Source organism: Procambarus clarkii, chromosome 30 (assembly GCF_040958095.1).
Source record: "Procambarus clarkii isolate CNS0578487 chromosome 30, FALCON_Pclarkii_2.0, whole genome shotgun sequence".
In the NCBI taxonomy this organism is placed as follows: Eukaryota; Metazoa; Arthropoda; class Malacostraca; order Decapoda; family Cambaridae; genus Procambarus; species Procambarus clarkii.
The window spans coordinates 24,206,896-24,230,046 of NC_091179.1; the positions used below are offsets into that span (position 1 = coordinate 24,206,896).

The 23,151-nt window shown below is 43.5% G+C and overlaps 1 protein-coding gene across 11 annotated transcripts in view; it reads right to left on the reverse strand.

Annotated features, from left to right (window-relative positions):
• The window catches only part of Gyf (GIGYF family protein Gyf), a 149,837-nt gene that overhangs the window by 17,975 nt on the left and 108,711 nt on the right, over window positions 1-23,151 (reverse strand). For 6 of the 11 annotated variants that reach the window (XM_069334045.1, XM_069334046.1, XM_045754217.2 and 3 more), the window contains 7 exons: window positions 22,139-22,232; window positions 19,120-19,305; window positions 14,284-14,472; window positions 10,573-10,731; window positions 2,423-2,591; window positions 1,389-1,661; window positions 949-1,175 (listed from right to left, as the gene is read on the reverse strand). In XM_069334045.1, the coding sequence (XP_069190146.1) occupies window positions 949-1,175; window positions 1,389-1,661; window positions 2,423-2,591; window positions 10,573-10,731; window positions 14,284-14,472; window positions 19,120-19,305; window positions 22,139-22,232 (1,297 nt within the window). The remainder of the gene's footprint in view (window positions 1-948; window positions 1,176-1,388; window positions 1,662-2,422; window positions 2,592-10,572; window positions 10,732-14,283; window positions 14,473-19,119; window positions 19,306-22,138; window positions 22,233-23,151) is intronic. The other 5 variants (XM_069334047.1, XM_045754218.2, XM_069334044.1 and 2 more) reach the window with 3 other exon arrangements.

Genomic DNA, 23,151 nt, shown 5'->3' on the forward strand with positions numbered 1-23,151 from the left:
AACAGAACAAGGGGTCATGGGTGAAAGCAGGAAAGATGAGTCATAGAGATGTTAGAAAGTTTTCTTTTAGTGTTAGTGGGGAAAATGGAATGAATGATGAAATGGGGAGCCGGTCGGCCGAGCGGACAGCACACTGGACTTGTGATCCTGTGGTCCTGGGTTCGATCCCAGGCGCCGGCGAGAAACCATGGGCAGAGTTTCTTTCACCCTATGCCCCTGTTACCTAGCAGTAAAATAGGTACCTGGGTGTTAGTCAGCTGTCACGGGCTGCTTCCTGGGGGTGGAGGCCTGGTCGAGGACCGGGCCGCGGGGACACTAAAGCCCCGAAATCATCTCAAGATAACCTCAAGATAACTTAAGGAGCAAGTTGTGGAAGCAAATGCTATTAATAATTTTAAAACTAGATATGATATGGAAATAGGACAGAAGTCATTGCTTTAAACAATTGGCAGCTAGAAAGGCGGGATCCTAGAGCCAATGCTCTATCCAGCAGGCACAAATAGGCGAATACATGTAGCCCCCCACAACCAATACCCATCCCTACATGATTGCAGGGTAAGTCCTATCTGGGTGTATTATATATATATTCACATATTAAATGCCCCCTATAGGGCAGGTTAGTTTATGTAATTTGGCCAAATTAATTCAATTTGTTACTAGATACCAGTAAATGAAGAATTTGGTCTAAATAAGATTTGTCAGTTGCCTTTAAATCCTCTCTCCCATCCACCTTCCACCCTTGTCTCCCAAAAATCTGTACAGTCAAATCACTTCAAAATCACAAGCTGATATTCTTGCATGTACTACTCACCATAAATGGAGAAAATCAATAGCTGCTTTTAATTACTAGTCTCTCTAAGCTACCACCAAATAGTGTTTATCAGTGTAAATTGCAACACTCTCCTAGCGAGTGTGTCGTCAATACTAGTACAGTAATATGTATGGTACCTTGACTTCCTGGAATTCAGTGCTGGTGGGATTGACAGCCGGCGCCGGCGCCAAGATGTCATCTTCCACTTCACGTTCCTTTTGGGCATTCCTGGCTTTACTGCGTCGCTCAAGATACTGCTTTGCAAATTCTTTGACCTCTTTACTGTCTCCCAGGTAAGAACGGATATAGTCATGCACTTCATAGGGTGACTCTACTTCAGCTAAGAACGTCACAAACGTTGGAACTGAAAAAATCCAAGTAATGGCAATAGATTTGTTGTTTACAATTGTGTTTTTTGTCACATACAATCTCCAGTACTCTTAACTGGAGTTAAGAGTACTCTTACTCCAGTACTCTTAACAGTAAAATCCCTAAACCAAAAAGGTTAATACAAAAGTGATTAATTTTTAATCTTGCATATTATTTTCTGCAGTAATGTCTATTAATGTACACTTACTGTCAATAGAAGCATGGACCTTCAAAGTGTGAAGTGAACTCTTGCACCACTGTGTGAACGAGTCTGCAGGAGACATGTTGTCTGTGAACAGCTTTTTGACAGTGTCACTCTCATCCTTCGATTTCTTTTTATTTACACGATTATTAGCATTAGCATTTTGAGAAACTGTCACCACACTTTTGTTATTGGTGTTGGCATTGGATGGCTTCGTGGGAGTGCGACTAGTAATTGGTTTTCCGAGCTTGACCGGCTCGGGGTTATCCCAAAATCCTCCTGTAAATTAAAGTAACTATCAATTACTTATTTATAAACCATTTACTAATGAACATGAAATTGCTTATTAGATCCCTGTGGAAACAAACAGTACATTTCTAACTTTCATGGGGGTAGGGGAGCCCTCAGTCAAGAAGAAACAAAACAAAAATACTGTCTCAAGTGTACATGAAAAGATCCTTTCTAAGGAGGCCCCTAGGTTGCTCTCTCAGGCAACTCTCCCCCTCATGGTAAAACCAATGATAGTAAGAAATAAAATAAATAGGATGACATGAAGCCATGAAGAACAGCTGATGTGACTCCTCTCCTTTGGTCAGGAGAGAAAGTTTATAAACCAAAGTTTACTACCCAGTGGGCACTTAGGGCAACTCAAGCCGCACCACCAAATTGCACTGTTGTTCATTGATGGAGGAAGAAAGAGGTGAAGAAAGAAGCAAGTAGATAAATAACAGTTAAGGCAAACAGGAAACCATGGAGAAAAATGGAAGCAATGTTGACATTTATTGCTCTGTAATGCTTTATGTCATAACAAAGATTATAATTATTACTTTGATATTGGATCTTTTATACCCTACTTGACTAACAAAAGAAAATGTAAACAGTGAATTGCATGTAGCTTTTCCCTAGTGTCTTTAAATTATATACAAACACACAATACATAGCACTATACAAAAGATAAATCAACTTGCCTAGCAGGATAAGTACATCGATTCTAAGTCCCGAAGCTCCGTCTAAGATGGGGATTAATAAATATTTCCTACCTGCAGATGCAGAGTTTTCAGAATGGCTCCAAATGGCAGAGTGGTCATTATTCCAGACAGAATGCCCAGGACTGGTTGTAGGAACTGCAGGTTGGCTACCGCTGTTCCACAAGCCTCCACAACCATTACTTCCACTTGATGCCTGACCACCACTAGTACCACCCCACTGCTAAAGAAAATCCAGAATACACATTACAGCTTTTAAATTATCATTGAAGCATTTAAAAAACTAAAGTCGATAAAATAACTCAATGCTCACTAAATATCCCATGGAAAAATTAGGATATTATAAAAAACCAGCATTGAATGTAATGAAACGCCATTTTCTGGGTGAGTCCTGGAGGCTCCCTGGAGTTATCCCAGGCTGATATGCTAATGTCAGTAATGTCAGACTTTGGCATCAGTCATGTGTATGGAGTTCTTATGCCTACCGGGGACCACGGCTAGAACCGAGCCCCCTCAGAATGCAATGGCCAATAGAAACCCGTGTGGTTGGAAGCATTCTATGTATGCCATCGACCGGATCAGGCACCCAGAAAGGTAAGCGCACCAAAACAAACCCCTATTCTGGTTAAAATTGCTACCAAAAGCCGAACTAGTGGATAGAACTCCCCAACAGAAAACGAGCAAACTAGTGTGACGTCACACGTCCCCGCGCCACTGTCTGCGCAGCTCCCCCCTCCCAAGGAGGGGGAAGAGGGAGCCCCAGACCCTTCACGCCGGCTACCCACATCTAGTTCTGAGGCTGGATGTCAAAAACATGAAAAAAACGCAGATTGGAGTGAGGGAGGGTTGCCGGGAGCCTTCAGGACTCACCCAGAAAATGGCGTTTCATTACATTCAACGCTGGTTTTCTGGGGGGGGGGGAAGCCCTGTCAGCTCCCTGGAGCTAACTACCCACAGACAGAAAAAGAGGGACTTACCCAGGAGGCGGTTGTCACTCACTCCTTAACTCGACGTCAAGACAACTGGCTGCAACTGCAGACCCAAAGCAACACAGGCCCGACGGGGCCCAGGGACATTCACGAGGTAATAAGCAGCCAGGACCCTGTTCGACCGCCAAAAACTCCACGCCCGAATATCAGACCAAGACATATTTCAAAAGATGGCAGCAAGAGCCGCGAACTTACGGACGTCATGGGCACGGGGATAGACCCCAGGCTGGCTAGATTTGATAACCCTGTGAACGACCTGGGAGACCCGAACCCGCGGACAGAGAAGAAGGGAAACTGGATCAACCCAAAGCGTGTCCCTGGACACAGAAGCCGTGGCACGCAAATAACGGAAAAGCGCCGCAACCAGACACAAAGCATGATGCACCCCCGCCACATCAACCAAGCATCGACCACCCACGGACCCCTCCGGAACGCAGCAGTCTCATTCTTCGCCAGAAAAGGAGACAGCTGCAAGTGAACAAAATGATCTCCACGACCGAAAGAGCAGAAACCCCTGCGCCGGAAGAGAGCATGAAGCTCCCCGACCCGACCCCCAGAGGCTAATGCCAATAAGAAAAGAGCCTTGGAGAAACAATCCCGGACCAAAGGGGCCACAATGAAACGAGGAGACGAAAGGTCAGCTAGCACCCTGTCTAAAGACCAGGACGGCTTAGGCGGCGCATGAGTAGGCCTGAGGTGAAACAAAGCATGAGACAGCTTGAGGCACTGGTCACAAAACCTTCCCAGCCGAGAGACGACACGTCCGTGTACACATCGAGTGAGGGCTTGGTTAGGCGCCAAGGCACCGAACCCCGAAAAACCCGAAGAGGAAGCCAGCGACGCAGCAGCCGACGCAAGGTTCCTGGGGGTCGAACCCAGCGATCGTGCGAGAGGCGGAAGGGGCAACCTCGAAGGAACCAGAAGAGCCAACGAAGCCAAACCTGACCCGGCAGGTAGACTACCATCGCGAAGTTCAGGCTTCCGCACAGCCTCTCGAGCAACCGCCGGGTGACCCGAGGGCCCACCAGAATCAGACGAAAGCGGGACCGCAGCCGCAGGAGAAACTCTGGAGGGAGAGACAAGGAAGCGGTCCGAGAGTCCCAAACGAGACCCAGCCAAGTCCGAACCTGAGAGGTGACCAGATAGGACTTCCTCCAGTTCACCAAGAACCCGAACCCGGCGAGCTGGGAAAGAACCAAATCCCTGTCTAGCAAGCAAGCCGACCAGCTGTGAGCCCAAACCAGCCAGTTGTTGAGGTAGGCCAACACCCGAGCACCTAAGAGACGCAAACGGGCCACCACGACCCGCGTAAGGCGCATGAACACGCGAGGTGCCAGGAACAACCCAAAAGGGAGACAACGAAAGCGGTAACTTAGATGCCCCACAATAAAACTGAGCCAGTCCCAGAACCTCGGATGAATCAAGACATGCCAATAAGCATCCCGGAGGTCCAGGGACACCATCCAAGTGCCCGGTTCCAAGAGGAGCTGAACCTGAGACAGCGTAGTCATCCGAAAGGAGGGGCAATGAACTCAGGGTTTCAGACGGGACAAGTCCAGAATGAACCGCAGGTCCGCGCAGTCCCGTTTCGAGCCCGGAAACAGATGGGAAACCCATCTGAGGGATGACAACGTTTCAACAATGCCCAAACGAACCCACTCCAAGACGACCTGACAGAACAGGGGAAAAAACCTGCTATGCCAGCCCCAACCCTCCAAAAGGGGGGGGGGGGCACCCAACGCCACAGCAGGCCTTCAGACACGACCCGAAATGCCCATGAATTGTGGGACCTGGTGTGGGCAAACAGCGCAAGCCTCCCCCCATCGCCCCGTCAATGGGGCAAACCGTGAAAGGGCCGGCGCCCCTTACGAGACCCAGAACTCCGCACAGAGCGAACACCACGCCAACCAGACAAGGGCTGGTCCGAAGCAGGAGCCGAACCCGAACCTGACACCAGTGGCCTACCACGACAAGAGGAACGCCGAGCCCTGGCATGACCCTTCCGGGAAGACCCACCATGGGACCCCCGAAAAACCAACAAGTCCAATATCGGACGACAAGCCGACAACGCAGCCTGGATAAACTGTGCCACAGCAGACTACTCAAACAGAACAGGACAAAAAGGCGACGACAGCCTAAGAGCCAGAGCCCAAACAGATTCCGTGGAGGAACCCAGCACCGCCTGCCAACACACGAGATGGGAAGCATAAAACAGGGAAACCACATCCCGCAAAATCGGCGCGAAAAGCTTCAACAAGGCTCCAAGGCACAAACCAGGGAGAGGCTGCAGGATCCAATAAGTTCAGTAGAACTTCGGTTTCAACTACTTTTACCATGTCGTAGCTCAGTCGATTAAGGCAGCGTCTGGGATGCTCTCGGACGCAGGTTTGAATCCTCGTCATGGTCCTTGTGGATTTGTTCATTTGATGCTTCATGCAATTGTGATTTCTGTGTGTAACTGGTAGGGTGCTTCAGTAGATAAGGGAGTACCTGAACAATAGGAAGCAAAGTTATGGTGAGGGGGGAGAGCTCAGAATGGCGTGAAGTCACCAGCGGAGTCCCACAAGGTCCTGTAATTGGACCTATCCTGTTTCTGATATACTGTACGTAAATGATCTCCAGAAAGTATAAACTCATTCCTCTTAATGTCTGCTAGTGATGCCAAAATTATGAGAAGGATGAAGACGGAGAAGGACAGCATGAGGCTTCAATATGACCTGGACAAACTGAAGGAATGTTCCAACAAATGGCTGTTAAAGAGCTTAACGCGAGCAAATGTAAAGAAAAGAAGATAGGTGTAAGGATCAGGAGGCTAGATACAAGGAACCATTTTGGAGATGAGATTTTTCAAGAATCGGAGAGAAATACCCGGGGATTGAAAGACCTGTCCCCTGAAGCCTACATCTAGAGAATATCATCAGCGGCATTTGTCAGGTTGGCCAACATACAAACGGCCTTTAGAAACTTGTGTAAGGAACCATTCAGAAACTTGTATACCACATACGTCAGACCAATCTTGGAGTATGTATGAAGCTCCAGCATGGAGTCCATATCTCGTCAAGCACAAGACTAAATTAGAAAAGATTCGGAGGTTTGCCACCAGACTAGTACCACGAGTTGAGGGGTATGAGCTACAGACCCCTCACAGAGGGGAATGGTAACTAAACCTCACGTCACTGGAAGAAAGAAGAATTACAGGAAGGCATGATAACCACATATAAGAGTCTCAGAGGAATTGACAGGGATAGATAAAGAATGGAAGTGATCTGGTGGAGGCAAACTCCATACACAGTTTCAAACATAGATATGATAGAGCCCAATAGGTTCAGGAATCTGTACACCAGTTGAATGACAGTTGAGAGGCAAGATCAAAGAGCTGAAGCTCAACGCCTGCAAGCACAACTAGGTTATCTTGAGATCTTCTTGAGGTTATCTTGAGATGATTTCGGGGCTTTTTAGTGTCCCCGCAGCCTGGTCCTCGACCAGGCCTCCACCCCCAGGAAGCAGCCCGTGACAGCTAACACCCAGGTACCTATTTTACTGCTAGGTAACAGGGGCATAGGGTGAAAGAAACTCTGCCCAGTGTTTCTCGCCGGCACCTGGGATCGAACCCAGGACTACAGGATCACAAGTCCAGCGTGCTGTCCACTCGGCCGACCGGCTCCCATATAGGCGAGTGCACACACACACACAAACTATTGTTAATAACAAAGATGGCCACCACCACTACGGGGAATGTAAACACACCACCAGAAGATTGTTTCAAAGGATTCTCACCACAAGATATAGGAAAGGGGGGTTTTCTTGGCAGGTTACAGATAATTGAGGATATGCAAAAGAAGTATGATGAAAAAGTTCTTAAATTGGAAGAGAACAATGGAGCTCTCAGGAGTGAGCTTTGCACTCTAAATGGAAGTATTTTTCAGCAAAGTAAGAGTATTAATGGACAAGGTAACAAATCAGGAGGAACAAATCAAGGAACTTGTAAAAGAAAATGAGGTATGGAAAGTGAAGAGTGGTGACTGAAAAAATAAACAAGAAAATACTCATATGGTGAACAACTCCAAGGGACCCTGAGGGCTAACATAGGGTTAGGCAAGGATGTGCAACTGGAAACTTCATTGACAACTCACATAGAAGGTAGTTAATAAAGAACTAGAAAAGTATAAAGAAGAAATAAAACACAAGCAAGTTGTAAAAGAGAAAGAGACGATTAAGGAAGTGTGTTTGGAAGTCAAAACCAGAAATGACAAACAAGAAGTGGAACTTAGGCAAGCAATTAGGAAAGAACGGGTAACCAACAGTAAATTAACACAAAACATTGCAGGTAGAAGTCCATAAAAAATTTTGGGTGTTTAGAGAAGGAAATTTCATCTAGGGTGGACAGAGCAGCAGAAAAAATGAAAATCATACAAAAAAATAGTAGGATTAGGAGAAGGCCTAAATTCAACGGAACATTGTCAGTGATTTTAGGAGGATAGGAAAATTATGAGAAAGACAAGAACCGCCCCTTTAGTGTGATGTTTAATGGAGTGAAACATATGTTGGAAGTGCTTAGAAATGCCAGAAAATTGCAATGTGATGAGGATGGCAAACTTTGGTCAATAAGACAAGACCTTTCAAAGGAGGACAGTGGAAAGCTGAAAATGAACCTCATTGAAGCAAAATGTCTAAATGGGGATAGAAATGAAGAAAGGAATTTTTTTTTGCAAAGTGTTAGGGACTGGAAAGCTAGCAAAATGGTGCATAAAGACAAAGCAATAAAATCATTAAAGGAAAGGGGTGTAAAGAACATAGGGAAGGGGAACATGTTCCCGAAAATAGTATATACCAAGACAGATGGAGTGAGATAAAAAATATTGGAGTTAAAGGATATGATTCAGCTCAAGGTCCCAGATATTGTCACATTTACAAAGACAAAACTTGAAGAAAATATTTTAAACGAGGGTTGTATTCCCAAGGGGCTACTCAGTTTGGAGACACAGCAGGAAAACTAGGAGGGAGGGGGGTGGGAAAGGGGGGGGGGAAGGAGTGGCTGTGCTGGTGAAAGAACACCTGAAGGTAAGACTTAATAATTGAAACCCCCTCGAGATGTTGACATAATGGCATTGCAGGTCAGGAATCAGGATGATAAGCTGATAATTGTAAATGCCTACAGCCCACCAGCAAGCAACACATGGACAAAGGAAGAACTGGATGACAAATGAGAGGGCCTCATAATGGTCATGAGAGAGATTATGGTAAGAGCAGACAAAGATAATTCCCTATTGTTGGTACTGGGGGACTTCAACTTTAAGGCAATAGACTGGGAGGCCTAAAAGGCAAGAACAGAGGACATTTTGGACGGGCAGATTTGTAAACCTCATTTTGGAGACATATATATATTAACACATCAAGCAGGCCACAAGAATGAGGAAGGGAATGTTCCGTCAGTACTGGATCTACTGTTCACCAGGAGAGAAGAAGAGCTATTTGACATACATTACCTTCCTCCCTTGGAAAAATGATCATGTCCTGTTGGACATTAAATATGCTTTGCAATATAATCTAGTAGAGAATGGGGACATTAAAACAGTTGATAAACTCGATTTCAAGAGAGGATGCTATGGGGAACTTAAAAAATTTTCAAGGGTATAATTGGACAGACTTGTTGCTAAGCAAGGAAGTAAATGAGATGTATGCCAAATTTTGCAAAATATATAATGAAAACAGAAATACAGACCTAGGAAACAGGGTTGGTTCAACAGAAATTGTGAGAGGGCCAGAGATCAAAAGACACAAGCATGGAATCATCATAGAAAGAGGCCAAACCCTCAAACATACCAGCGATGCAAAGATGCGAGAAACAACTACATGACAGTAAGGACAGAGGCAAAGAGGAACTTTGAAAATGGTATAGCAGGCAAATATAAATCAGATCCAAGCCTTTTCTATAAATTCATTAAAAGCAAGCTGCAGGTAAAGAATAATACTCAGAGGTTGAAAATGGGAGACGGATTCACGGAAAATGAAAATGAAATGTGTGTGAAACATTAAACAAAAAGTTCCAAAGTGTGTTACAACAGGAAAATGGAGGCTTCAATAACATGAGCCAGAGATGGTCTTGGTTCATATAGCCAATAGTGGGAGAGATAAGGCAGCAGTCTGGTGATCAAGACCATCCCAACTCAATGACTGAATTGGCATCACCTGGAACTTTTATTAATGAGTCGATCCTTACAAACAGGGAAAGAACCAAATCCCTGGAAAACAAACAACTCGGAACCCCAGCCAACCAATTGTTGAGGAAGGCCAACGCCAGGATGCCAAGACGACTAAGATGACAAGGTTACCCAAGTAAATCTCATGAAGAAACTGGGTTCTAAGTTTAGCTAAAGTAGTAGGGTTTGAAAGTGGAAACAGAAGGGTCCCCCCCCACTCCAACCTCAGCAAAAAATGGCAAAATTCTCGGAGACCTAGAATACCTGGAAGTACAGTGCAGGTTATCTTCTTATCTTGAGGTTATCTTGAGATTATTTCGGGGCTTAAGAGTCCCCGTGGCCCGGTCCTCGACCAGGCCTCATTTTTGTTACACACCCCCAGGAAACAGCCCATAGCAGCTGTCTAGCTCCCAGGTACTTATTTACTACTAGGTAACAGGAGCATCAGGGTGAAAGAAACATTTTGCCCATTTGTCTCCCCCTCCACCGGGGATCGAACCCGGAACCTCAGGACTACGAATCCAAAGCACTGTATACTCGATCCAGTCTCAATTATTTTGTTCAAGCAAGGTCCCACTGACTACAAATATTAATAGACATGTATACAGTACCTCATGCTATTTTCATGGTTTTATTTTTGGCTATGACAAATAATTTAAAGATTCAAAAGCGATTACAATATTCTTGTTCTAAACGAGCCAAAATTTTAAATGTTTAAGATAGTATTTCTGGTTTCTCAGGTTCCCACTGAGGTTCCCAGTCACTATATACATTGATTACTGATGCTCTACCAATGATTGTTAAAGTTTCAATACTAGTGATCGATTAATTGCAAAATATGTAATTGTTAGGTAGTAACAAATGAACAGTTTGCTACTCGTTGCAGTAAACTTACAGCATGCTACTTGCATGCTGTAAATTTCTAGTATTGTATTCCCAACTTGATAATTTGGAATTAAGAAGATCCTTAAGTGAAGCCATTTTAATACGTAATTGAAATGCCAGCGAGTCTCACCTGTTGACTAGATGAGTGAGTGGCCTGAGGTGGTGACCCAGCAGTAGAAGCACGACCAGCCCAAGTTAGATTAGATATAGCAGATCCCCAAACACCTGCTGCTCCTAAACTCATATGGCTTACTGCAGCAGCCCGTTCTGCTGCTTCCTTCTCTTGCCGCTGTTGATAAAAAGTTACCTGTACTGTATACTGTATATCCATATCTCACATTATCTTTTTACAATGTTGCCTCTTGTCTTGCTGTAATTCCAAAATCAACCAACTACTAACGAAATAAGCAAAATGTCTTGAAAAATATCAGAATAGAAAAGACTGCACAGAGAAAATAGAAAACCAATGTTTTTAATGTACGCATAACTCATTAAACGCCAGGAAACGCCAGGTTTCCTGGAAACTAGAGTGTCAACTAAATCAGCACTTGTAATGGGTCATTATAAGAGCATCTTTACGGAGAAGTGGTCCCTTTATGGTAATGTTTTTTTTACTGTAGTTACAATGTACGTATAGGTTTATTTGGTTACTTAATAAAGATAAGCATGAGGTAATTTTTTATTGTAAAGTTAATAATACATTACTGCAGAAAATATTGTGTACAGCATGTTAAATGTACTTACCAGTGCATGGAACAAACCTGTTTATGGCAAATGTGGCAGTGCTGATTTTGAATATTGTAGTTATTGGCAGAAAGATTGACCAAGCTGTGGCGCATCATCACCCTCAAATTATGCATCCAGAGTTAATTGGCGAGATCAAAGCTGCTGCTCCCAGAGCAGTTCTTTGTAGCATTAAAACTGTATTAACAGCAACTCTCTTCACTGCTTTGCTGCGGTCAAAAAATTGTCTTGTTCAGTTAAGAGATTTAGGTCATACATTATCTTATTAATAACAGCTGCTAAAAATCCTGTGGGGAAGTATCGGTCAGGTACATCATCATCTGTTAAGTTGCTGTCATCCTCAGAAGAATGGTGGTGTTCGGGCTTTTCTCTGGTGAGGCATGTCTGGCTAGACTAGAGCATCTTCTCCACACTGACCATGTCAACTCTGTCCACTCCTAGATGGTGGGCAAGGTGGATAATGACACTGGCAACCACTGCCTTGTTCTCTTCAAATCCTCAAGTTGTGACAAGCCTCTGACCAGGATTTCTTCCCACTATAGATTGAACAGCTGGTTATCACTTTATCAGATGTTGCAATGATGTTTCTAATGCCCTTCATAATGTTGAAGGAGTACAACTAATAATTGACTAATAATTTCCTTCAGTTCATTGAAGGTAATTCACAGGTACAGTAGTAAGTTCAAAATTGAAGTCACATTCTGATACACTGGTTGACTCAAAAATGCTTTGTTAGGTGAAAGGAGCACCACTTCTGAGTGAAGAACAGATCGTAGGATCTTTAAATTCTCAAGGTGCTGTAAGGTGTATCTTGTCAGCTAGGCTTTCTGGGAGGGCAGACATATTAAAATATGTCTTCGGAGCTCTTCAGAGGACCCCTGATTCTAGCCACCTGGATAAGCTCCACCTCAATCCACACCAGACCCTTGCAGTTACTGTAAACCCTACTGAAGACAATATGCAAAACCTAGCCCCCTCTATAGAGATGCACGGAATGGAGGATAATAAATCACTAACCAAGAAAAAGCCACCAGAAATGTGACCGAGACAATGAAGACAATCAGCAAGTTAAACAGAATATAGAAAACGAGACATGAGACTGAAATGAATAAACCAGCTGACTGCTTCACAGTCACCTGTTAGTCACCCCTTCCACTACACATAAGGGGCATAACTGGCAGACCCCTCACAGTGTTCAAGAGAGAACTTGACAAACACCTCCAAAGGATACCTGATCAACCAGGCTGTGACTCATACGTTAGGCTGCAGGCAGCCATGTCCAACAGCCTGGTTGATCAGTCCAGCAACCAGGAGCGACGACCGGGCCACGGGGACGCTAAGCCCCGGAAGCACCTCAAGGTAGTTACCCCTGCACACTAAAGGTGCCCACATGCACCTGGCTCCTCCTCAATTCCCTAGCTTTGACCCATCAGTTACTTTGTCTGGTATGGCATATCAACACACCACAATTATGATGCTAACTTGTACAGGTGTATCGTAACCATAGTTACAAAATTTGCCTACAAATCAGGATATAATTAACACTTTCGCGCATCCAAGCAGACCGTCGTTGTCACCAATATTATTAATCACACCGCACGCGTGCTGCTCTCGGGAGTCACAAGAAAAAATATTTGTAGAAAATCCATTTATTATCCGATCAACTTGGGAATAGTTTACAAATGTTTGCCATGAAATTTACGTTTTCTCTAATAGCCGAACAGCTTATTAAAGAGAACGTCGTGGCAGTGAATTATCGTGGTAAAACAATTGTATTATTGACACGACGAGTATAATCGACGTAGTTTTTATATATGTTGCCGGTCAAACGCATCCTTATGTGACCTTTAATACTTATGTTCTTATAGAACATTCTATTGCGAGCACATTGGTACAAAAATGAAATACATACATCGACAAATAAAGTCAGGACAGTGAATTGAATATACACTTTTCAAAGCGAGTTTCGCCAATATGCCGCCGCGGGTAACACTTCGGCCACTTCCCACACTGTTTTGGGTGGGCTACGACATTGAATCTATATTTATATGCATATGTCCGTGTAGAGAATTTTATTGTGATTCCAATGATACCACAGTTAGCGATGTAGGACAACTGTAGGCTTCGCAACCATTAAGAGAGTGGAAACATTTTGTTGCTGTTTGGCGCTCTCGGCGAGTGATCTAAATAATTTTTATTTGGTGTTGATAGTCCTTATGCTTTGGCGGCATTTTATAGGTATGTTCTTATAGACAATTTTATTGCGAACACAGTGATACCAAATTTAAATACGTGCGCCTTCAATTATTGTCAGGACAGTCAAAAGAGTGTACACTTTTTCGGTCTTACCGCATAGGCGCGCGAACCGCCGAAAGCGCATAGGGTATGATTTTTTTTTGAACGCCGAGAGAGCGAAAGTGTTAAACGCAACACATGATGGTACATCATAACATTAACCTGGGGTTCAAGGTATGATAACTATACTCAGTTTTTTTTTTTTTTTTTTTTTTTTTTTTTTTTTTTTTTTTTTTTTTTTTTTTTTTTTTTTTTTTTTTTTTTTAGCTTATCCTATGTTGACAGTTTTATGCAATTTTGAGAATATTGAATAATTATATTTGATTAATAGTACTGCTAGACATCTTTCCAATTCCATGATAGTACAATTCAAAAATGAATAACACAAAGAACTTAGGTTTTAACGTTGTTCTTATACATAAACGTTGTTCTTTTCAGGTCAATACGAGTAATTCTTAAGAAATTGCACGGCACTATATAAAAAAATGTCTATGTTTCAGGTTAAGATAATACCCTGTTCTTGAGATGTTGAATGGAAATGTCAGAAGTTATCTATCGTGAAAACCTAATAATGACGCATTATTCAAATACACGCATGCAGAAGACATACAATATTAGAAGGAAAAGAAATAACTCCTGTATAATTCCATAGCCAGAAACATTTCTTTAAAGAGCTCATAACTACATCTAATACTTCCTTAAAAATAATAAATTTTATTTTTAAATGCTATTGATATAAATTGCATAGCATTTATAATACTAAAATAAAAATTCAACAAATTCTAAATACAGCAGATCATACCTTTTTAAGTTCCTTTTCTTCCTCTGCCTGAATCTCCAAGAGAGACTTGACTGGCTGTGCAGGTGCAGGGCTCGCCTGAGCGCGTGCTGCCCACTTAAGACCAGAGTTCTTCTGGCGGGCCTCTTCTGCTGCCTGCCGCTGGGCTTCTCGCTGCCTTTGTTGTTGCACCTGAAGCTCAACTTCACGTTCCTAAAACAAAGAAATAAACAATCACATTCAACAATGAGCCAAGACTATTAAATGAAAAATCACCGTTAAAAACAGATCTTGCTCAATAACTGGTTCAGTGCCCAAAAAACAAACTATTGGGATGAATATACAACTGTAGCTTAAAACTGGCTCCAGCTCTCTGATCACACACAGTCAGGAAGTGTGTGAGCTATCTCAGGTAAAGTGGACCCAAAGGTGGGCATGGTGCTGTCATCTATTGGGTGGTTGGGGAATTGACTAGGCACACCTCCCACTGACAAGTGTTACAATGCAAGTGTTTGGAAGAGTAGTAATTATTCTTGAACTGACTTCTGACAATTACTTCCAGTCTGAATGAATTTATTGCCAGTGACCCCACAGTACATCAAGATCCTGTCTGACTTTACAACCTGGTTGATACCTGGTTGATGGGGTTCTGGGAGTTCTTCTACTCCCCAAGCCCGGCCCGAGGCCAGGCTCGACTTGTGAGAGTTTGGTCCACCAGGCTGTTGCTTGGAGCGGCCCGCAGGGCCACGTACCCACCACAGCCCGGCTGATCCGGAACTTCTCTTAGAAAACCGTCCAGTTTTCTCTTGAAGATGTCCACGGTTGTTCCGGCAATATTTCTTATGCTCGCTGGGAGGACGTTGAACAACCGCGGACCCCTGATGTTTATACAGTGCTCTCTGATTGTGCCTATGACACCTCTGCTCTTCACAGGTTCAATCTTGCATTTTCTTCCATATCGTTCACTCCAGTACGTTGTTATTTTACTGTGTAGATTTGGGACCTGACCCTCCAGTATTTTCCAGGTGTATATTATTTGGTATCTCTCTCGTCTCCTTTCTAGAGAGTACATTTGGAGAGCTTTGAGACGATCCCAATAATTTAGGTGTTTTATCTCGTCTATGCGTGCCGTATATGTTCTCTGTATTCCCTCTATTTCAGCAATCTCTCCTGCTCTGAAGGGGGAAGTGAGTACTGAGCAGTACTCGAGACGGGACAGCACAAGTGACTTGAAGAGTACAACCATTGTGATGGGATCCCTGGATTTGAAAGTTCTCGTAATCCATCCGATCATTTTTCTGGCTGACGCGATATTTGCTTGGTTATGCTCCCTAAACGTTAGATCGTCGGACATCATTATTCCCAAATCCTTGACATGCTGTTTTCCTACTATGGGAAGATTCGATTGTGTTTTGTACCCTGTATTATGTTTCAGATCCTCATTTTTGCCGTACCTGAGTACCTGAAATTTATCACTGTTAAACATCATGTTATTTTCTGCTGCCCAATCAAAAACTTTGTTGACATCTGCTTGTAGTTTTTCAATGTCTTCAGCAGAGGTAATTTTCATGCTGATTTTTGTGTCATCTGCAAAGGACGACACGAAGCTGTGGCGTGTATTTTTGTCTATATCAGATATGAGAATAAGGAACAGTAGCGGTGCAAGGACTGTACCTTGAGGTACAGAGCTTTTAACATCGCTTGGACTCGATTTTATCTGATTGACTGTTACTCTTTGTGTTCTGTTCGACAGGAAATTGAGTATCCAGCGTCCTACTTTTCCAGTTATTCCCATTGACCTCATTTTGTGAGCTATCACCCCATGGTCACATTTGTCGAACGCCTTTGCAAAGTCTGTGTATACAACATCTGCATTTTGCTTTTCTTCTAGGGCTTCTGTGATTTTGTCATAGTGGTTGAGTAACTGTGACAGACAGGATCTTCCCGCTCTAAATCCATGTTGTCCTGGATTGTGCAATTCATTGTTTTCCATAAAACTAGAAATTTGATTCCTAATCACTCTTTCAAACACTTTTATTATGTGTGATGTTAGTGCAACTGGCCTATAATTTTTTGCCAAGGCTTTACTCCCCCCCTTGTGCAACGGAGCTATATCTGCAGATTTAAGTGCTGCTGGTATCTCCCCTGTATCCAGGATCTTTCTCCATATTACGCTGAGTGCTCTCGCTACTGGTACTTTACATTTCTTTATGAATATTGAATTCCATGAGTCAGGCCCAGGAGCTGAGTGCATAGGCATATTATCAATTTCTCTTTCAAAGTCTTCCGAGTTTGTGGTAATATCCGTTATATTATCTGCAGCTTGAATGTCATTCATAAAGAAGCTGTCTGGGTCATCAACTTTCATGTTGTTTATTGGTGTGCTAAACATAGCCTCATACTGGCTTCTTAGAATTTCACTAATCTCTTTGTTGTCCTCTGTGTACGTACCTTCATTTGTAATTAACGGTCCAATACTGGTCGAGGTTTTGGATTTTGATTTTGCGTATGTGAAAAAATATTTCGGATTTTTCCTTATCTCTTGTATAGCTTTCTGTTCCAATTCCATTTCCTCAGACTCATATGATCGCTTCAACGTTTGTTCTATTTCCTCAATCTCCCTGCTTAGGCTTGTTTTCCTTGCTTGTGATAGTTGTGTCTGCCGAAGCATTTCCGTTATTTTTTTCCTTCTCCTGTACAGTCGTCTCCGTTCTCTTTCTAGAGTGGTCCTCTTTCTGCCCCTCCTCACAGGTACGTGCTTCAAGCAGACCTTGTAAGCTTCAGCTGTCAGTTGAGCTATTCCCTGTGTGGGAGTTTTGTCGCTTAAGACCGTCTCTCATTGAATGGTTGCAAGGTCTACATTTATTTTTTCCCAGTCAATCCTCTTATTGTTGAAATTGAATTGATTGAATATTCCTTCTCGCTTGTTGGGTCTCTTAGACCTACTACCGTTATTTATGCTAGTTCGCACTTCAATGAGCTTATGGTCTGAGTATGAAGTATCTGAGATTGTGATATCCCTGATTAGTTCATCATTGTTTGTGAATAACAAGTCTAGTGTGTTTTCGTTCCTAGTTGGTTCTGTAATCTGTTGATTGAGCGAGAATTTGTCACAGAATCTCAAAAGTTCTCTAACCTGTGGTTGGTTATTTCCCGGGTCATTCCCTGCTATGATATTTGTGTTTGCCGTTCTCCATCTTAGACTCGGTAAATTGAAATCTCCAAGAAAGATAATATCTGGAGCTGGGTTTGCTAGGTTGTCAAGTATGTTCTCTATTTTGTGCATCTGTTCTGTGAATTCCTCAATCGTTGTATCTGGCGGTTTATATATTAGAATAATAATTAGGTTTAGTTTCTCTACCTTCATTCCAAGTACCTCTACCACCTCATTAGTTGAATTTAATAGTTCTGTGCATACCAGGTCTTCTTTAATATACAGACCTACTCCTCCATTTGACCTAGTTTTTCTATCACATCTATATAGATTATAATTTGGAATCCAGATTTCACCATCCATGTAATCTTTTGTATGAGTTTCCGTGAATGCCCCAAATATTGAGTTTGACTCTAATAGAAGGCCATTTATGAACTTAACTTTATTTCTTGACTTTGGCTTTAAACCTTGAATGTTTGCAAATATGAATGATTGTCCATATTGTGTGTCACTTCTGGAAGGTTTTGGTAGTTCTCCCTCCTCTCTACCCTGACCCAGGGTGTGTTGTTGTGGCAATGGTTTGTCCAGTTTTGGAAGTGATACTGGGGAGTGTGGTAGTCTCTGTGTAGTTGGGGGGTGTAGTATGTGTGGGCTTGATGAACTGTAGTCCAGTCTTGGGCATTTCCCCCTCTCCATCCGTACTCCTGACACGTTTCTGCCTGTCTGTTTCTCCCTCTGTTTGTACCTGCCTCTAAAAAATTTTCAGGGCTATTATGTTGGACTTCTTCTCTTATATGGCGCTGTGTACCTCTGACGTGGAAATTGGGGCAGTGAAGATCGTAGCATTTCCTCTCATTGACTGAGAGTGTGCATAGCTTAGGGTGAAAATATCTACACTCTGTATCAAAACGACATCTGCCTTTCCCTAACCAGTTTCGGCATTTCCGTGGGTGCATGAATGAGCATTCCGTGCCTCTGGGCCCATATCTACACTGTCCTTTTGCATAATACCAGCAAATATTTTCATTTGTGATTGTATTATTCTTGTTTGTACCCGTGCACGACTTGGCTACCTCTGTGTTTTTTGTTCCAACTTTCTCGTTTCTGCATTCATTCTCGGTATTGCCCTTATCTTTCTCCTTGTTGCTTTCGTCTTTCTCATTTGTGTTCTCATTCGTCTCATTTTTTCTCTCCTTATTCATATCACCAGTGTGCTCTACAATATTGCCTTCATTTTTGTGTACCTCGACACTATCCCAGCACCACCACTGGTCCCGGAGCACCACCACTGGTCCTGGAGCACCACCACTGGTCCTGGAGCACCACCACTGGTCCTGGAGCACCACCACTGGTCCTGGAGCACCACCACTGGTCCTGGAGCACCACCACTGGTCCTCCAGCACCACCACTGGTCCTGGAGCACCACCACTGGTCCTCCAGCACCACCACTGGTCCTGGAGCACCACCACTGGTCCTGCAGCACCACCACTGGTCCTCCAGCACCACCACTGGTCCTCCAGCACCACCACTGGTCCTGGAGCACCACCATAGACTGTTCAAGGACTGAGTAGGTTCTTACATGATGGACGAGTCAAATTTAAAACCTCTGAAATAAATGGTGTGAAATACAATCCTTGAGAGCTGCAATGTGGCATAGTAATAATTCTTTGAAAAGAATTATTACTCACCCGTCTCAAAAAACTCACCCTTCTCTCCTTCTCTTCTTGTGCCCGTTGTATATCAGCAAGAGATGGAGCAGGAATTACTTCAGGTGCTGGCACTGGTGGTGTAGCGTTCCAAGCAGGCAGAAGGTTCTTTAAGTGTTCCTGCAGCAGGTGTTGGTGGCGACGATCTTCTTCCTCAGCTTGTCTCTGCCTCTCTTCCTCTTCCAACTATAGTGAAAATAAAGCAAATATTAAATTAATTTTAACAATCAAAATATTTATCAATAATGTTATTGCTAGTTTTATTATTACTGACATGTAGCAAATGTTGAATTCATCATTTCAAGAAAATATACTAACTTACTGTTACCTATATTGATAACATTTGTTAGAAATGTTGGTACCATTGTTAATTATGATACACAATATATTCAACTATTTACCTATACATTTTATGCCTTCTTCAATATGTTAACTCCTGATTCTTATTCATGTAGTGGCTACATATAATATAACATCAGGAGAGTACTGGAGAACAAGCAGAGAATATATCTCGCAAGGCTCCGGGTCAAGGTGTCAGTGACCCAACAGGCAGCATGACGGAGGTAAAAGTGGCGACTGTCACCCGGAGACAAGGCCACAGCAACCAACGAACCCATACAAGACGGGCTGGAACCCGGAAGACACATTCAATGGTCCACCGAGCTCCGACAGGGGTTTCCAGGGCCCGTAGGGTAACAACTATGGGAAGCCTGGGCAAGGTGTTGCTAACCGGTTAAAATCCAAAACTAACAAGGGGGTAGATGACAACACTGAAAACCCCTGCGACGTGTACAATCACGGGGGCCTAGCAGAGGGCCACCAAACACTACCAGTGGAACTATAGCCACACTAGGCAGACCCCCACCAGGCAAATGAAAATACTGTATAAACAAAAGAAAACCCCCGCAAAAGTACACCGTCTCCAGAGGCAACAGGAACCGGTCGCCGCTTAGGTGGCAGGTCACGCAACACCTTGACGCCCTAACCAGCACAATACCAGTCCCTACCCAGGGCCAAACATAGGCTCCAAGCCCCCAGCTGGCCCCAGGGGCTAGGCAAATGCCGAGTAGCAAGAACTTCTACGGGATTGGTTCCCGAACACCCCAGGGAAGATAACCCTGTCACGCAGGGGCAGTACTCACAGGGCGCTTTCGGAAGGAAGCCCCTAAGAGCATGCAGCCCCGGTACTGATGAGAAACACCTGGCCACCGCACAACACAACACACGGCAGTGAACGCCACGAAAGGCAAACACCGCCTAGGAAACTGTGGCCAGAGAAGCGATGTCTATCCCAGTTGACATTAGCTTATGAACTGATGCTAGGCAGCCGGCGTGGTGAAGTCCGGGGCTCCCCCCGCCCCCTCTCGGGGTGGGAGGGGGTGCGCGGACAATCAGTGCTGCAGTGTGATGTTGTGATGTTTGCTCGTTTCCTTGGGATTGTAGGGAGTTTCTACCTCTCTGTTCGGTTTTATGTTTTAGTTTTTTACCATGTGGGGTTTGTTTTGTTATGCCTACCTTTCAGGGTGCCTAACCCCGGTCGATGGCAGATAAGGAAAACACCAACCACAAGGGGGTTTTCCAGGGCCATTGCTCCCTGAAATCTCTCTGAAAAGGCTAGGTTCTGGCACTGGTCCCTGGTAGGTCTGAACTCCTTAGCTAATGTCCCGGTCTAATATATCATACATTAGCCCGATAAGCTCCAGGGAGCTTATCGTAGGGGCTCCCCACAGAAGAAAATGTGGAATTCTCACAAGTCAAGCCTGGCCTTGGGCTGGGCTTACCTGCTTGATGGGGATCTGGGAGTTCTTCTACTCCCCAAGCCCAGTCTGAGGCCAGGATTGACTTGTGAGAGCTTGGTCCAACAGGCTGTTGCTTGGAGCGGCCCGCAGGCCCACATACCCACCACAGCCCGGTTGGTCCGGCACTTCTTGAAGAAAACTATCTAGTTTTCACTTGATGATGTTCACGGTTGTTCCGGCAATATTTCTTATACTCGTTGGGAGGATGTTGAACAACCATGGACCTCTGATATTTATACAGTATTATCTGATTGTGCCTATGGCACCCCTGCTCTTCACTGGTTCTATTCTGCATTTTCTTTCATATCGTTCACTCCAGTATGTTGTTATTTTATTGTGTAGATTTGGTACCTGGCCCCTCCAGTATTTTCCACGTGTATATTATTTGATATCTCTCTTGTCTTCCTTCTAGTGAGTACATTTGGAGAGCTTTGAGACGATCTCAATAATTTAGGTGCTATATCGCATCTATGTATGCCGTATATGTTCTCTGTACTCCCTATAATTTCAGCAATCTCTCCTGCTCTGAAGGGAAAGTGAGTACTGAGGAGTACTCAAGACGAGACAGCGCAAGTGATTTGAATAGTACAACCATTGTGATGGGATCCCTGGGTTTGAAAGTTCTCATAATCCATCCTATCATTTTTTCTGGCTGCTGCAATATTTGCTTGGTTATGCTCCCTAAATGTTAGGTTATCAGACATCATTATTCCGAAGTCTTTTACACGTTGCTTTCCTACTATGTGCAAGTTCAATTATGGTTTGTACCCTGTATCAAGTTTAAGGTTCTCATTTTTACTGTACCTGAGTACCTGGAATTTATCACTGTTAAACACCATGTTATTTTTTTTGTTGCCCAGTCAAAACTGTATTAATATCTGCTTGTAATTTTTCAATGTCTTCAGCAGAGGTAATTTTCATGCTGATTTTTGTGTCATCTGCAAAGGATGACACGAAACTGTAACTTGTATTTCTATCTACATCTGATATGAGAATATGGAAAAGCAGTGATGCAAGGACTGTACCCTTTAAGATTAGAAGAATGCCCAGAACCCCATCAAGCAGGAATTAGTGTAAGTTTTTAGCACTACATAAGAGACATAACCCTGTCCACACAAAATATTTCCCACAGCCAGGGTTCTTGACCAAAAGGAAACACTTTCTGCATCAGGGTTCTACACAGACCAGAATCCATTCCACTGTGGTTCCACTAAACTAACCTGCTGCATATGTCTCCGTTCTTCTTCTAGTGCAATTCTCCTCATCTCTTCTTGAATTTGTGCTTGTTGTCGAGCCGCCTCCTCTTCCTCACGTCTGAAAATACAGTATATAAAAATGACTTGCCTATCTGTTATATAAAGAACTTCTATTTCAAACATCAATAATACATACAGTATTTATTAAAATTTTGCCATAAACATAACATACAGAAAAGTATGTATATTGTGATTTTATATATGAAGTTTGTTTTTAACATTAGCAATACAAAGTCATCAAAACTGTGGCTTCTTTGATAATGAGAGAGATGTTTGATGCTTCACATCAGGTAACAGCCATTGTAGAAGGACTCAAACACATGAAAAATTGTCAAGTAATACTTTTAATTCATTGCTTTATATTTTAAACTCAAATCACTTTAGAAAAAATAGTTGGCAAAAGAATGAATTAGAAGTTTTTACAAGAAAACAAAGGAATTTATTAAACAAACTAACAGGCTTAATTTGCTGAGGAGTGCGCATCACCACCCTCCATGCAACTGCAGTCATTGTCACCATACCTTCACATGGGATTTGTATACTTTTACAACACATACTAAATAAATCATTTAACCCTAACAAGAAAAAAAATTGGGCATGGGGTCTTTAGTACCCCACACCCCCAGTCACTTGCCATATCTGTCTTTAGTACCCCACACCCCCAGTCACTTGCCATATTTGTCTTTAGTACCCCACACCCCCAGTCACTTGCCATATCTGTCTTTAGTACCCCACACCCCCAGTCACTTGCCATATTTGTCTTTAGTACCCCACACCCCCAGTCACTTGCCATATCTGTCTTTAGTACCCCCACACCCCCAGTCACTTGCCATATCTGCCTTTAGTACCCCCACACCCCCAGTCACTTGCCATATCTGCCTTTAGTACCCCCCACACCCCCAGTCACTTGCCATATTTGTCTTTAGTACCCCAACACCCCCAGTCACTTGCCATATCTGTCTTTAGTACCCCCCACA